Below are 16,850 nucleotides of genomic sequence, written 5' to 3'. Positions count from 1 at the left end.
TTCCTATCTGTTAGAGCAGTAGGACAGTGGAACCAGTTACCTTGAGAGCTGGTGAGTGCTCCAGTAGCAGGGGGTTGGACTTGATGGCCTTATAGGCCACTCCTTCCAACTTCACTATTCTATGATTCTAAGATTTTGGCTAGAGGCAGAAAGAGGACATCTATTGATTTATTTTTAAATATTTTCCTAAATTAAATCCCAGATTACTTCTTTCAGAATAGCTTCACTGAAGTCAATGTGATCACAGGCTTCTGTCATGACAGTGGGACTCATCCATACCATCAGGCAGCAACATAAATTGGAAGTATGCTTGGAGAAGTTGGAAAGGGTTAACATCCGAAGAAAGGTTATGAGTTTGTTTAGCTGTACTAAATTATCCAGAAACGCGTACATTTCTTTCCTCGTTCCTTATGCATTTTTGGTAAATTTGAAGTTCATGCCCATAAAACTATCTCTGAGATTTTTCTACCTAGCAGTACCTTTTGTTTCTATGTTTTGCACTCTTTTCTTCTGAGATGTAATAAAGTTTGGTTAAGCTGTCCATCACCTTCATATCGTACTTTTCGCACCATAAGATGCACTTTTCCCCCACAAAACAGGGGTGGTGGTGGAAAGTCTGTGCGTCTTATGGAGCGAAGAAAACAGATTATATTTTCCTGTTTTCTTCTCCTAAAAAATTGGTGCGTCTTATGGAAAGGTGTGTCTTATGGAGCGAAAAATACGGTAATTCATGTACCACAGGATTCCCAATAAAGGAAGGGGAAAGCAAGCCAATAGCTTTGCAGTCTTTTGGTGTTTTCCTTTATTTATTTGATTTGCCAGATCCAGAGAAAGGGACAGACCCAATAACTGATTTCCTTCCATCTTTTGTTGAGTGGAGCTCCATTCATCTTGGTTTGATGAAGGAGGGGGAGATGATGGCAGAAATTCATTTAAGGTTACCAGGAATCCCCTTTTGGCTATTCATAGAAGCTGATTGAGGAAAAAGCTTTATAGCCTTGCTGTCTGACTCAGCTTTATGTGGAGTTTGAAGCTGTACTTATATCATATTAAAAGAACCCTGAGTGCATCTATGCCACAATCTCTTCCTTCTTCAGTGAACTGCAGGAGATGCTGAAACATGTTTGATCACATACTGTTTACTTATGGTTCAGTTCAATGGTAAGTAACTGTGGTTCTCTGAATGTCACTGTACTTACTTTCATCTCCTTTAACATCAGTTATGGGAACAGGAGTTTCCATGATCCCTTAGTTTCACCTGGAGGGCCAAAGTTTCCTACCTTGACTTAATTGTTACAGCTACCCATGAATATGCATGCTTTTTCAAGAAATAAGAACTGTAAATCATTGATCTACAGGTGCAATTCCCAACCTTTTGTCCCCAGATGTCCTTGGACTACAACTCCCAGAAATCTTGGCCAGCACAGCTAGTGATGAAGACTTTTGGTAGTTTTAGTCCAAGAACATCTAGGGACCCAGGGTTGGGAATCACACCTATAGATCAATGAACAGTGTGATTATATAATGTCTACTATCCAGTGTCAGGCAATGCTGTACAGTCAACCCTCGATTTACGAACATAATCCGTTCTGGAAGGAGGTTTGTAAATCGAAATGTTCATAAATAGAATCGAAATTTCCCATAGGAATGCATTGAAAACCCATTAATCCATTCCAGCTGAAGAAAAAAAATACTCCCCAAAATAAAAAGAACAGAGCATGTCACGTCAGAAGGCACTGGGTTTTAAAAAACAACAACCAAGTAAACAGAGCAAGACTGGAAGGCGGTGGGTGCAAAACAAAACAAAACAGAACCCCAAAATAAACATCAGAGCAAGTCCCGCGCTGGGACTGCAAATAAAATAAAATAAAATCACCAGAAAAGAAAAAGAGCAGAAACATAACCCCCCCACCCCAAAGCCACTCTGTAAAAGCCACCCAGAAGAGTTTTTAAAAAGCAGCGCCCTACCTTGCCAGTCCAAAGCCTCCTCTGATGGTACTCACTCCCCCTGGCTGCAGCCAAGGCAGAGGGCGAGGCTGGCGAGTGACTAGAGCGCCCTGGTCAGGTTCAGCATCTCAACGCCGCGGCGCCGCCGCAACTCCGGAGGACGAAGGGAGCGGACCTGATTCCTCTATGCAGGGAGGCAAAGACTCCGGGCAGGGCTGGCTCTCCCGCGCGCCCTGGAAGGTGGGCGAAGCTTGGGATGGAGCCGCCCGGCGAAGCAGTTGAGAGGGAAGCCTGCCCGAGCTTTCCCCGGGGGGGGGAAGGTGAAGGAGAGCTCCTCCCCCATCCTACAGTCTCCAGCCCAGGAAGCTGGACTCCAGGGTCGTAACAGCACTGTGGGCAGCCTGGTCCGGTCCCATAGGGGAGAGTGGAGTCCCAATCTGAGGCACTCCAAAAGGTGGCCTCTGGTTCGCCCACGCGCCCTCACTCCCAGCCTCTTAGCTTGAACGCAGCGATGGGTTTGGAGGGGCCATAGGACAGCTGGTTTTCAGGGAGAGCCACTCACCTCCGGGTAAGCCCCCTTGGTCTCCCAGGCTTCCAGCGCTATCGGGACAACCCTTTGGGAGAAGCCTGGCGGCGGAGGAGAAAACGCAGGAACTGATCTGGCATTTCTCCCCCCGCCCCGCTTCTCCCAAAAGACTGCCCCAATGGTGGTTTCAGCAGTGGAGAAGTCAGGCTGGGGGGGGGGGGAGAGAAATGCCGGATCGGCTCCCGCCTTTTCTCTCCCCCATCCGGCTTCTCCCGAAGGGCTGCCCCGATATCACTGGGAGCCTGGGAGGCTGAGCCTCCCTTTTCCAAACCGTTGGGCGAAAGAGGTACAAAGAAGCAGCCTCTTTGCCACCAACGGTATGAATTTCCCGCCCTTTCCCCTGCCATTTTTTTGTTCGTAACTCGAGGCTCAGTTCGAAAGTCGAGGCAAATTTTTTTCCATCGGAGCAGTTCGTAAGTAGAAATGTTTGTAAATAGGGCCTCGTAAGCCGAGGGTTCACTGTATTCCTACAACTCCTTACATCAAGTTACCCATAGGACTTTGCACTGCAGCAGTTTCTTTTTTAAATAGGAAACCAGCCATGAAGACTTCCAGCTAGGCCTTGTGCAGGTGAGCAACGTTTAGGTATCTGAACGTGTGGCTCTGCCAGATGGAATTCCCAGAATGGAGAATTCTGGAAGTTAAAGTACAAAAAGCCCTAATGAGACATCCCTAGTAAGCCACGGAGAAATATGGGGGTGGTGTTTTAGCAGATAGACTGATACACTAGGACTCAGGAGACCTGGGTTTGAAGCCCCACTCTACCATGGAAACTCACTGTAGGGTTCAGAATGGGTAAAACCACTCCCTAAATATCTCACTTACCTTGAAAGTCCTATTAGGATACTGGCCTGTTGGACTGAAATGCCTTTTCAGGTCTGCATCCCTAGCACTGAATTATGGCCAGTAGCTTACTGTGCTTCTGCAGAGAAGAAAGTTCTGGCAGCATAATAATGCTGGATCATGCCGGTGGTATGAACATTGTTGTTGCATGTACAGCAATCTCTTTGAAGGTAAGATATCCTTGTGCAGCAGCACACACTTCTGCAAGCAGAATAATTCTGTATGATGACCCTGGTAGGACTTTCTGCTTAACAGGACATGGGTCCCTACTCTTTTAATGGCCAGTCAAAAGAGTTATTTAAATAAGTAATCAGGTCATGTGCTGTGTTCTCTTCCATTTCTCTCAGTATTGCTGCTGTGTACTTTTTCTTATATTTCGTTTTTAACTTCTAATTCATTAATCAATCAATCAATCAATTAATTCCTGTAGCCTGAAAGTTACTCTTTGTTATATTGTTTCATCACACATTTCTGGCTAATGAGATTATGTGCTGTATGGCCTTGGTCAAGCTGTGTGACCTCAGAAGGGCCCTGGAAAGAGGGCTTGCGTATTTTATACCTAGAAAGCACTGGAAAGATCACAGTAGATTGGAAACAACTTGATGGCGCATAATTATTAATAGGTGAAATAGTTAAGCTCAGGCATGTGCTTGTCTTATGTAAACAGTGCAATAAAACTTAAGGGCTAAATTTAACAGTTCCAACTAAAGTAGATCCATTAAACCAATGGAATTTACAAAGATGTTGACTTAAACTCTGTTAATTCACTGGTCTCTTCCAGATGGGATTCACAGCTGAATTTAATTTGAAGTGTTTAACAAATGTATTTTAGATACTGCATTAACAGTTTTTAACAATGAAATGTTACGTGTATCTATTCAGAAGTATGATCTTCAGTCAGACTGATTTCCAGGATATCAACCTACAGGTGAAACCTGTTCTGTTATACCCATTAACTTAGTTTTAACTGAGCACTTTTTTATGACAGGACTGAGAACTGTTTACACTTCTTGACCATTCCTCAAATTATGGGTGATAATTAGTGCTCATGACAAGGTCTTTGGTGCTGGGCATACCTGCTTATAAGGAGTTTATCTGACAACACTAGAGATGGGCACGGATTAAAAGATGAATAGCAAAATTCATTAAAGCTCGATAATTTGTCGATTCATATTTGTTCAAACTGATGCTTCCAATGAATATGAATCAACAAATTTTTAGCCATTTTTGATTCATTGATTCCTTGGACTATGTAATAGCACCCCCAGGCAACTAGAGACACCAAAACTGCAGAGAAGCTTTGCCTGACTCTCTACAGTCTCACCAAGTTTGGTGAAGATTGGGTTTCAGATGTCCAAATAACCATTCCACGAAAGTCCCCTCCTCCAGGCATCTAGAGACACAAAAATCACAGAGAAACCTCCCAGTCCCGACTCTCCTCTACAATGTTTGTAAGTATGGTGAAGATTGGGTTTCCCCAAGGATGCTGCTAAAGGGCACTTTCCTGGAAGGACCCAGTTTGTGTGTAACTTGGATGTTTGAAACCCAGTCTTCACCAAACTGAGAGGGATTGTGGTGGTAAATGCAGATTATTTGGCAGTTCTTTGTTTGAAGAGTTAGGTGGTAAAATCCACCCAACTACTTGAGTGAAGTTTGAAACCAGACCTTCAATGGCATTTGTAGCTTACATCTGAACTCACCTTAAGAAGAGCACTTGGCACAACCATCTGCCATGAATTTTTGGAACGCTCATATATATATTAGCAGTATTCACAAAATCTTAGTACAGTGGAGCCTCGCTTAACGGGTGCTCCGTTTAGCGACGAAACCGCACAATGATGAAGAAATTGGTTTTTTTCGCTTTGCGATGATCGGTTCCCTGTTTCGCTCACCGATCATCGTAAAGCGATGATTTCCTAACAGCTGATCAGCGGTTCCAAAATGGCCACTGGGTTAAAAAAAATGGCCGCCCACTGTGTTTTTGCACGGATTCCTCGCTTAAGAGGCAGCGAAAATGGCCGCCGTATGGAGGATCTTCGCTTTAAGGTCAGTTTTTTACCCATAGGAACGCATTAAACAGGTTTTAATGCATTTATATGGGCTTTTTAAAATTGCATAGTGACGAAATCGCTTAGCAGCAAATTTTGCTGCACGGATTAACGTCGCTATGTGAGGCACCACTGTACACAGCTTGAGGAAGATGGATTAATACTGAAAGCTAGCTGTTTATTTTTGGGGGTCTACTAAAGGTATCACTTGCTCTTGCATTTGTATTATATAAGGACCACAGGGCCTTTTCTACATTTTTAAAATAAAGGCCTTGTAATTGTTAGTTGGTGATACTTCAGGCCCGAGGACAAGGCTTTTCAATACTAGCTTCAGACTTAGCTGAAAAGCAGAGAAGTCTCCTATGCCATTATGGAACACATCACAAGTGTTCTTGTCTGCTTTCTTGCTCCTCCTTTTCACCTTGGATCCAGACCTTTTATGCAATGAGAGGGAAAGAGTGAGGGTGCTGCAATGCGTTGTTTTGAACTTCCTTTAGTAAATTCTATTTTGCTCCATTATCTGAGTGCAAGGGTCATCTTCTACTCTGACAAAAAAAGGGTTTCAATAATAATCTCATGCAAAATAAATGCTTACCGGTGGTGTGCTGAAAATGTAGAACGATGAACCCTTCAGGGCCAGGAACTTGAATTTATAGAGCTGTGGAGAATCCGCTCCCTGGAGCCTCTCATTCACCCATCCCATATGAATCACCTGCAGAATGAAATCTTTGAAAATTATTTCAACCCCGTCCGCCGGCTGTGATATATAGCAAAAATTAATCCCTGCTGAACATAATCTTTTTTTGTATTTTGCACACCGAGTGTCCATGCATATGAGATCACTGTCTTGTGAATCCTGGCTCTTTTCTGTGCCTTGAAACCAATTACTGAAAATAATTTTACAAAACTATGCAATGTGCAGTAGTCCTGTAGCATTATGGTTATGAGAAAGGGAGTGCCACAAAAGCATATATTTGGGAGCATATACATATGTCATGGCTATAACATATGGAAAAGATCATACAGTACATGCTCTACAGGCAGAAAGCTCTAGTTGTAATCTCCACAACCATCCATTAAATGATATCACAAAGTAGGAGCTGATGTAACTTTGGGGACAACTGAACACAGGGCATCTTATCTACATTTGTGAGTCTTGCAGGGCATTTTGGAGGGGGGAAAAGACACAAGACCGTACATATATTTGTTAAAAATGTGCACAAGTACAATTTAGTCAGTACGTGCTTGAAGAAAATAAATAAGTGCATGCCTTTGAAAAAATGCAAACAAAATGCACATAGATTTTATGGGGAGAGGGGGAGCCTCATAATGTGATGCACATTATGATGTGAGCCGCCCTGAGTAGACGCACTAGAAGGGCGGGATAAAAATCTGATAATAAATAAATAAATACACAAATGGGACAAAATAAGAATGCCAGTGAGAAATTGTGAAATGCAGCAAGAACAAAACTGACAGATTTTTACATCCCTTTTCCTGACCTGACGAGTGCATTCTAGCTGAGTTTTTATTGTGGTTCTTAGTAAATCTCAAGTGATCTACAAAGATACAACTCTCTTAACTTCCTTTCCAATTTCATTTTTCTCTCTCAGAGAAGTCAAATATGGCAGAGGCCCCCAACCCCTGGTCCCGGCAGCTGTCTGCAGCCTAGGCACGACTGGGCCGTGGACACAGATCTCCTGCCCCCTGCGAGTGCTCCCCCATGAGTGCGTCTCGCATGTGTGCGCAAGCACGCTCCAGCCCCCCATGTGAGTGATCCATGCCCTACCAATCAGTCTGCGGTTGGGAAAAGGTTGGGGACCCACTGAAATATGGCACTTGGTGACTTTTAGCAAATTTAACTGATAGAACTGTGATTAATGTTTCTAATTTATTAATGAACATTTACATCTTGCTTCAGACTCTGCGTACCACTTTGAATTAAATTCAGGGCTGCCTCCCCTCTGGTTGGTTCCATAACCAATTGTACTAGAACATAGGTTCTTAGTCTAATTTATGGGCTGTCTATGACAGTGAACCGGTCGTTTTTGCGGAGTAAAGCCAGAACTGATTCGAGGGTAACCATACGGAATTTTGTGGCAATGATGTATTTGTTTAACTCTCGTAGGTCTACGATAGGGCGAAGACCTCCATCCTTTTTTTGGTACAGTGAAATAGCGAGAGAAAACCCCTTTGTTGTGTTGTGAGAAGGGTTGTATGGTGTCTTTGAGGAGTAAATTTCTTATTTCCTCTTGTAGGGTTGGAGATGGTGGGGTGATGACGTGTGTTGCCAGAGGAAGTTGGAAGAAATGGATAAACACTCCAACGTCTAGCTGCTGATCTTTTCTTTTGCACGTTTTCCAAAATATCATCAGTTTCAGCATTAAAGAGACCTGCCCCGTCGAATGGAAGGTCTTCGATACGTGCGCAGGCATCCTCAGCCAGGAGAAACATTGTAAGGATACTGAAGTGGCCATTGATTTTGCTATGGCGTCTACCATGTGCCTAGCAGAAAGCGTCTGTTGTTTGGCAACGGAAATACCTTCTTGTTGAAAGGTTTGGGCGAGTACATTTTAATCTCCTGATAAAGATTCAACAAAGATTGACATATTGTCCCAAAGGAAACATTGATATGCACCCATGGCTCCCTGGTAGTTAGTGACACACATGGTAAACACTGCTGATGAATTAAGCCATCTTCCCATTGAGTCAATCCTTCTACAGTGGTGCCCCACTTGATGATTACCCCGCTCCACGAAAGATCTGCTTTACGATGAGTTTTTTGCGATCACTATTGCGATTGCAAAACAATGTTTAAATGGGGAAAATCCGCTTGACGACGATTGGTTCCCTGCTTCGGGAACTGATTTTTCAGGTAGCGACGATCAAAAACACCTGATAATTGGGTTTTCAAAATGGCTCCCTGCTGTGCAAAATGGTTCCCCGCTGCGTTCAGGACGGATTCTTTGCTTTACAGGCATCGGAAAATGGCTGCCCTCTGGAGGATCTTTGCTGCACGATGAGGTATTTCACCCATTGGAACGCATTGACCGTTTTTCAATGCATTTCAATGGGTTTTTTACTTTCACTTGATGACGATTTCACTTAACAGTGATTTGAACGGAATGGATTATCGTCGTCAAGCGAGGCACCACTGTACTGTCTTTATTTAGTGGTATGAGGATTTGTTGATGTCAAGATCTGGATTGTCAGGCTTCGACAAAAATACTTTGGAGCTGATTGTTTTTGAAGAAATAGAGCTCCAAGATCATGGACTCTGTAGAGGGTATTGATTCGTTTAGACATGGTATAGGAAGAAGCTGGTTTTGTCCAGGATCGTTGAGCGGTGCTGAGTAGAGACGGAAGCATCAAGATGTGTACTGGAGTAGTTGTATCTTTAGAGATTGGGTCGTATAGATGGTCTGAGCTACATGTGATGAAATAGACTGCTCCAAGGACTGTTGGGGTCATAGTGGACAATCAGATGTTACTGAATAAGGTATGGTCTCTAGTTGTTGTTAGGACCCTCAGGTGAAGCAACTATGAAAGGGTTGCTCAAAATAACAGAGTGTTGAGAACTGGGAGGAGAAGATGTTAATCGATCGACTGTGTCATCCCATTCTGGTGATTGGGAGCAGGGTTGATGAGAGGAGATTCCGTCATCGTCAGAAGGTGAACCAATAGAGATTGATTCAGCTGCTTGTTGAGGCTGCTGAGAGATGACTGCAGCTTTAGATTTATGCTGTTTAGGTCTTTTAGGCAGAGAAGGCTCCGGAACTGAATAGGCTTTGGTGGACATTTGACGTTTAGTGGAGGGCTTCGATATCGAGGATTTCATTATTGAGCATTTTGATTTATGGGTTTTTAAAGTTTTGGACGAAGTGGATGGAGCATCGGAGTGGGATGGCGTGGTTGATGGACGTTGTTCTGAGACTTCAGAAAGAGCATTGCGAGAATGGAGGACTCTGTGCTTGAAGTTCTTACAATGCTGGCAGGAGGATGTCTGGTGTGCCTCTCCCAAGCAAAAAAGACACTTGGTGTGGCCGTTGGAGAGTGATATTTTGTTATCACAGACCACACAGTGTTTAAACAGGCCCAAAGGGGCCATGAATAGGGGCTGCCCAGAGACCTTTGGGTAGTGTATAATAAATAAATAAATATAATATAATTATTTATATAATTAATTAATTATATATATATATATACACACACACACACACACACAAATAAATAAATAAATAATTTGAGGAGAAGAGCTATGACAGGGGATGGGGGGGTGTTGCGGCTGGAGGCCGAGCAAAGTAGAGAAGAAAAAAATCTCTGATGATAGTGAATTTGATTTAAAGGAAAAAAGACTGATAACAGGAAGGAATCAAGAATAAATTCTCTTTCTCTTTTACTCACAGAAGCAGAACTATGAGGCTCTCAATACGGTGGTTGAAAGAAACTGAAAGTGGAGCCTTGGCACCAAGGTACTTATACAAGGGGGGAAGGGCCTTATTCTAATGTGTTTTTTGCTATCGCAGAAGCTCTAGAACTTTCCGATGAGGCTCCGTGCAGGCGCGGATCACCCAGGGAGTGATTCACAGAGGCCACGAAGAAGAACTTAGTTTCCATTGCTTGTTTGTATAAAGCTTGGCTTTTCTAACCTACCATCTTGACTAAAAACAAACAAAAGTAAAAAGCAGTTATGAAAATAACTGATAGCAAATAACTGTTTGATATTTCTGCACACAGTGAGAACATGCAAGTGAATGATGCTGTGTGGCTGAGAGGCAGCACTTGACATGTCTTGCTACTACACAGAGAGTCAGAAGCCGCAGGAAGACAGAGTCGGAGTCTGTCAGTGTCAGTGTGAGAGAGTGTTCGGACAGATTTCATGAAAGTGTTTCTTCTTTGATTTCTGCTAATAAAACTGGTTGGTTATTGTTGGGTAAAGTGACTTTCTGATACAGTATTGCAGTGAATTTCATAATAATATTTTGTCTGAGCCTCAAAATGGATCGCTGGCTGAATTTGAAACGTAAAAGGACTTATGCAGTTCACAAGGGCATATCCTGTTCAAAGCAAAATGAAGCTTCTTCCAGTCGTCTTAAAAAGTGTTACCATTATAGCAAGGGATATCTGTCAATGAGACCCTTCATGAGAAACTTTAAATAAACATTTGATGCACTTTAGGGTTTTAAATCTTAAGTCTTGGTGGTCTGTGGCAACATAACGCATGTAAACGGGGTCCATGGTAAAGAAAAGATTAAGAACCACTGTTCTAGAACACATCATTCAGGGTATATAAATTTCCTTTCTTCGCTGTGGCCATGCCTGTAGAGCAGCATTGCCCACGGTATGCTTTTCTTTCTGCCTTCTTTGAAACCAGGCACTCCATCTCTCCTATCTTGCCTTGAAGGCATCTGACACTGCCACAGAATCACAGAATGCATGGAATCCCTTTCCAAAATATATCTGACATGTGCTTGTTCTCTATGACTCTTTGTCTGTTAAGATCTATTGTATGCTTCCAGGTCTACTTTGCCCTGTCTCCCTTTGGAAAGCTAAAAAGAAAATATTTTCATCTTCATACTGTAGGGATGATTCATCTCAAAGGAAAACCCTCCAGCTCCTACCGGCTTTACTGCAAAGGTTTGTTTACAACGTGCTCTGCTATCTTTCTGATGTTAAGTGCAGCACTCTGCTTCTATTTTGGTTCCAATGGAACGTGTTCCTTTTGCACTGACCTGGCTTGTCCCTAAACATCCCCCAGTGCCTAACCATATGTCATGACTCCCTGGCTTTATCTGTCTGGCTGTTCTACATCAGAACAGATAGCCGTTCAAAACTACATTAAAAGTCCTGGATGTCGACTTTCTGCAGCGTAAATCTGGCTGCTGGTATGCTTACCAGGCCATTTAGGAAAATTAGTACAAATGCCTGATTACTTTGCATTCATTTCTAAAAGATGAATGTTTTCTTAAGATGCCTCTGATAAGTTGATTGTAAAGCAAAAATGAAGGATTACTATTACTAAATGAGTATGTATAAGTGGATAGAGTGACAAACTAGAACTCAAACCAGGGCTTGAATTTCCACTTGGCTATGGAAACTCACTAGGGGAGTGAAACTGGCAAAATCACTCCTTAAGTCTCTCACTTACCTTGAAAGCCTTATTAGGGTCAAAGTAAATTGGTTCCAACTTTGACAGCACATAGCTCAAAAACTAATTTGGAACCACATTCAGTTATTGATCAGAAACATGTCTACAATGGTCTCCTTGGAAGACTCATGAGAATGAATAACTATATTTGTTTCGTTTTCTTTTTTAAAGAATTATGAATATATTTGAAAAATACATTGTGTGTTTCGTTTGATGCTTCATCAACACTCTGGATGAAGAAACCTCCCATCTCTCATGACATCAAATATGTCTGCAGTTCAGGGCTGGCCCGTGACATTTTGCTGCCTGAGACAAGGATCAAGACAATGCACCTCTCGTTCCATGCATAAGTGCTGCCTGAACTGATGAATCTTTTTTCCACACTGGATATGGACCAGGCTAAAGCTGGCTGTAAGACAATGTACTCCATTGCATCTGAAGGTAGCAGAGGGTAGAAAACAGGCTACATGGCACACAGTTTTCCCAGTCAGTACTGGCTGCCATCTCTCAGCATGTGTCACCTGAGGCAGTTGCCCCATTTTGCCTAAAAGCAGGGCCAGGTTTAGAGCAGTTGAAAATGATGACAGCAACCCAGTAGCTACATAATATTTGTATTGCTGAGCAGTTTTCCTTACCATGCGGATGATGGGAGAAGCAAACTTACACCTTTTTTGTTGTGCCACTGAGTGGCATTACTTTGGTTTGAGGGTGGGATTGCCTGTACATAGGAATAATTTTTAATTGGCTGGTGATACTGGCCTTCACTATTTACAGTAATGGTTTCCAAATGTGGACCCCCAGATGTTTTCGGACTGTAACTTCTAGAAGTCCTAGGCAGCACAGCATATGGTCAGGACATGTGGGAGTTGTCATCCAAGACACCTGAGTTCTAAATTCATCAATAATTGATCTACAAACCCATCATGGATGGTAATGTTTCTTATACAGCAATAGACACTTGTGAACTTGGTTCCAATGTATCTCCAAATTGTTTGACTACTGACTGCGTGTACTGAGACTGAGAAGTTATAGCACTAGCCTTTTCAGAAAAACATAGCCCTAAGATAGCCAGCCATGAGAAGAGAAGACTCCCTGGAAAAGACCCTGATGTTGGGAAAGTGTGAAGGCAAGAGGAGAAGGGGACGACAGAGGATGAAATGGTTGGACAGTATCACCAAAGCTACCAACATGAATTTGACCCAACTCCAGGAGGCAGTGGAAGATAGGAGGGCCTGGTGTGCTCTGGTCCATGGACACGACTAAACGACGAAGATAGCCAGCAAATTCTTCATGCAAATGTTTGGGATCTATTTACTAAATCTTTTCTTGACCTATAAGCAATTGTAGCCTGATAAGAACCTGCTTCCCTCTCTATAATGTACTTGTGGGATGTCACATTTCATTTATTTACATTTGTTTATTACTTGATGTAGCTATGGCTGTAGCATGTGGGATGTTATTTTCCTAGGAATGTTTGGAACAGAGATCTCAGAGTACGAGTCTCAGCTAGATACCCACAGATCACTTCTATATTTAAAGTGCTATCATGTGGCAGAGCCACATTTGACCAGAAAACATTTTTGTTGTGCAAATGGAGGCAGATCTATCTTACTTGTGTAATTTTCTCCAGCAATTTCAGCCATCCATGCACCACGAAACATCAGCCTGGCATGTTTTCCAATGCACAGGAGTGGCTTTTTGGAAGGCAGAAGGAACAGCAGTAAAGAGGGAGCAGCAGTCTGTTGTTTGGGTCTCAGTGGGATTGACATCTGATCTGCATAGACAGATACTTCGTAGCACCTTCTATAATTAAACAAAGCAATGTATTGTTGCCTTGATGTCATCCTTTGTATCTGAACTGCTGCTTTCTCTCTTTTTTAAAAAAATGGTGGAAAAACTATAAAAATAATATAAGATTAAAGGAAAATATGAATTTCACTTTTATGCCCAATTAATTTTGGAAATTAGGAGCATTGCTACAATAAATATAGGCTAGCAAACTACTAAGCATAAAAATGCAGAACAAATAGTTATTCCCCAAACATAATGTGTAATCTGGCAGGGATGGAAGCTCATACACTCAAAAATGGGAACAATGACTTCACTGGTAGCAAGATCTGCCTTCAAGTAAGTAATTAATGGCTTGACGTCGAGCATTGTGCTGCAATAAAAAATTAAGGAGGCAAAGAAAGTGGTAGCTTCAGGCATTATGAGTTGTTTGGTCTATTTATTCAAATACAAATGAACAGTTGGTGACAGCAATTATATACAAAGGAGGGGAAAAACGGAGAAAAGTGAAGATGTAGCAAATTCTGCCTCTCCGGAATTCTGCCTGTCTTATATGAATAAACAAATGACAGTCAAAGCTGATGTGTGTTATCATAAACTTGCCAGGTTTAAAAAAAATGTGGAATTCTAAAACAAGTTTCTGTACTAATTATATCATGGGCTATTTTAAATACTTCAAAATCAACTGGTCTAATTGTACACGAGGGCATCAATTGGAGGAGCAAATTGTTGATGACATGACTGCTGGGTTTCTAGAGCCTCGCTCCGTCCTATAGACAATGTGTTTCGGTGCTTTAATTTTATTAGCTGTTGCTTCTCCAGTGTCCAACAGCCCTCTCCATCCAAATGCTTTACATCTACATTTCACTCAGCTCTTGAGAAAGTCACCATTTGGACCACAGTTCCACGAATTTGCCAGCTAGTGGCCAAAGGAGCAGTGGGTTTTTCAAAGTGATGGGCTGAAGAATAGCATTCCCAAACTCTGATCCTCCCCTTCCTCCAACTCTAATGCTTCACTGGGCAGCATTAACAGACATTTAGAAACGGGCCAAAATTTTCTGGAAGACCCACTGTCTCCAGTTTTTAGGTCCCATTTTCATGAATGCATGAAAACAGTCTTTCCAGCAAGCCCTGCTGATGTACCCTGTTCCAGAGTGACTCTGACAAGTACACAGATTCACTGACTAACAACTAAAATGTCAGATGTGGCAGCAGGGTTTGCTAGTAGCCCTCTTCAGCATTAACCTGAATGTATAAATAGGGCTCTAATTGTGGTGGGGAATAGGGTGCATGTGTCAGCCCTAGCAGGAAATCACTCATGCTAAATGCACAAATGTCTACAGAGAAATTTGCAAATGAATTCAGCAGAATGACTTCACATGGCTCTTGTGACTGGGAATTCTGACAAGGGCAGGGCTCCTGATCACAGAATCTCTGCGGGCATATGCAATCTTCAGAGATCTGTGCTAAATGTGCAAAGGTCTGACACACTTTGGCTTAAGGGCCCCTACATCTTCCCCAAGCACAGGCGAGCGAGACTGGCTTTTGTTCTGCTGTGGCTACTGGCACACGGGAAGGTAAGCCATAAGTGCCACATACCAACTGCACATGTTCCCTGGCTGCCAAACTGAGCCCTGTTACTCAGGGGGCTGCGCTTCCTTGCTGCACTTGCCAGTGGTGGCTGGCATGAGGGGCCTTTGCCGGTTCCACTGCCATGGGCTCTGCCAACATCTCTCTGGCTGGCATCAGTCAGGGTGAGGGACCAGCGCTTGAAGCTTCATGTGCACATATGTGCACATATCTGTCCCCTAAAGCAGGACCTGGCCTCATGCTCAGAACTCTTTTAACCTCCTATTACACATTATTCAGCTGATTCGAAGAGAGTAATCATGTCCAGCTCCAACAGCTTGAAACTGGTTGCTGGGATGAAGCAGACAAGAGCAGCCGCCTTCTAGGCCCTACAAGTCTTACGGAACTCAACAGGACTTAGTGCTGAATCAGGTTGTTCTGCACACTGAAACCAGTAATGAAAATTGGAATTTATGAAATAATCTTTCTTCTACTGCTACTGTATGTTTTAAATAGAGAAAAGACATAGTTAACGATTTAAAAAAATGACACTAAAACCAAATGCGCAAAAAAAAAAAAAAGAAAGAAAGCAAGTGATCCCTGGATAGAAACGAGATTCAGGATTCAGTACGTAATGCCTTTACTAGATCGCTAAAATGTCACAATCATGGCAGGTCACTGAGTTCTTCAGAACCCTTCTTCAGGCTTAGATGGCATAGAAGTTGATGTATTAGGGAAGAACAAAAGAATGAAAATCTGGCATGACATAATTGCCATTGTTCCTTGAGGCAGGCTGACTTGGAAGATGGGGATAGCAGATTCATTGAAGAACAAGGTATCAAGTTATCAGTCCCTGCTCTTTCTATAGATGAAAATGGCTTCAGCCCATTGAAACCTGTCTCTAGCTTGTCTCTTGTTCTCATTACAATCCCCTCTTACAAGCACTCACTACATTTCAGAATAATACAGCAATAAAAACTGGACTGATATCTGCTCAGTAGTTCCTATTAAGCTGATAAAAAATAGCTCATTTTAGATTCCCTGTAAAATAAAAAGAGGAGGATACTGTTACAGCTATAAATGTGACTTGAATACAGTGGGCTTTTTTTTACCCTGTGCACAGATAGGATCATCTAATTTAATGCTTCATTTTTAAAGCACCAAAAAACAAAAAAAACAAAAAACACCAATGGCCCAATGATGTGTGTGGTTTTTGAAATTGAGTCACAAATCTAGTCACCTCTTAAAGTAACAGAGATCTAAATGTTTTCAGTTTTCCGAACACTATGATAAACTCTACAATAGAAAATAAAAAAAAACTATTAATATTAAAAGGCAGGGATGATAAACATGCTCCAGCAAGATGATAGGCAGGTTTATGCTATTGGTCTAACATGCTGTTTTCATATTAATATAGATCTATGAGCTCCAAAAGAAAGCACTACCATAATGAAATGCAACATATATAAGAAAAATAATGTATATTGAAGGGGAAATTGCTGGAAGAAAAATTGGGTGCTTACAGAGGAATGACTTAAATTTTCCCGTGCTGGATCTCTACTGCAATGAAGTCTGGAGTGAATTTTGCAGTAAAAGTACATAAACAAAGATACAATCAGAGAACTTCAACTGCAACTTTGGACATCAATAGGAAGAACACAGCAAACTGCTTTATACCGACAGTCCAACAGTACCTTATAGGAGCATGTCACTGAAATAAATTGGATTATTACAGTATGACCTTTCCACACCTCCCATAGTTTGCAAATTAGCTAGCTTTGTTTTGACACTGAGTATTTATTTTATTTATTTATAATACAGTGTTTCCCCAAAAACAAGACAGGGTCTTATATTAATTTTTGCTTATTTTCAGGGGATGTTTTATTTTACAGTTATGTTATCTTCTTCTGGTTGCTGCACA

The 16,850-nt window shown here is 42.1% G+C and overlaps 1 protein-coding gene across 4 annotated transcripts in view; it reads right to left on the bottom strand.

Moving 5' to 3' along the window:
- Positions 1–16,850, bottom strand: part of SNTG2 (syntrophin gamma 2) — a 247,830-nt gene that overhangs the window by 58,368 nt on the left and 172,612 nt on the right. For all 4 annotated transcript variants that reach the window (XM_073000914.2, XM_073000923.2, XM_073000917.2 and 1 more), the window contains one exon: positions 6,020–6,136. In XM_073000914.2, the coding sequence (XP_072857015.2) occupies positions 6,020–6,136 (117 nt within the window). The remainder of the gene's footprint in view (positions 1–6,019; positions 6,137–16,850) is intronic.

The sequence above is a fragment of the Pogona vitticeps genome, chromosome 1, assembly GCF_051106095.1.
Source record: "Pogona vitticeps strain Pit_001003342236 chromosome 1, PviZW2.1, whole genome shotgun sequence".
Taxonomy (NCBI): domain Eukaryota; kingdom Metazoa; phylum Chordata; class Lepidosauria; order Squamata; family Agamidae; genus Pogona; species Pogona vitticeps.
Note: the sequence above shows the minus strand (reverse complement) of the source record. Positions and strands in the feature narration are given on the sequence as shown.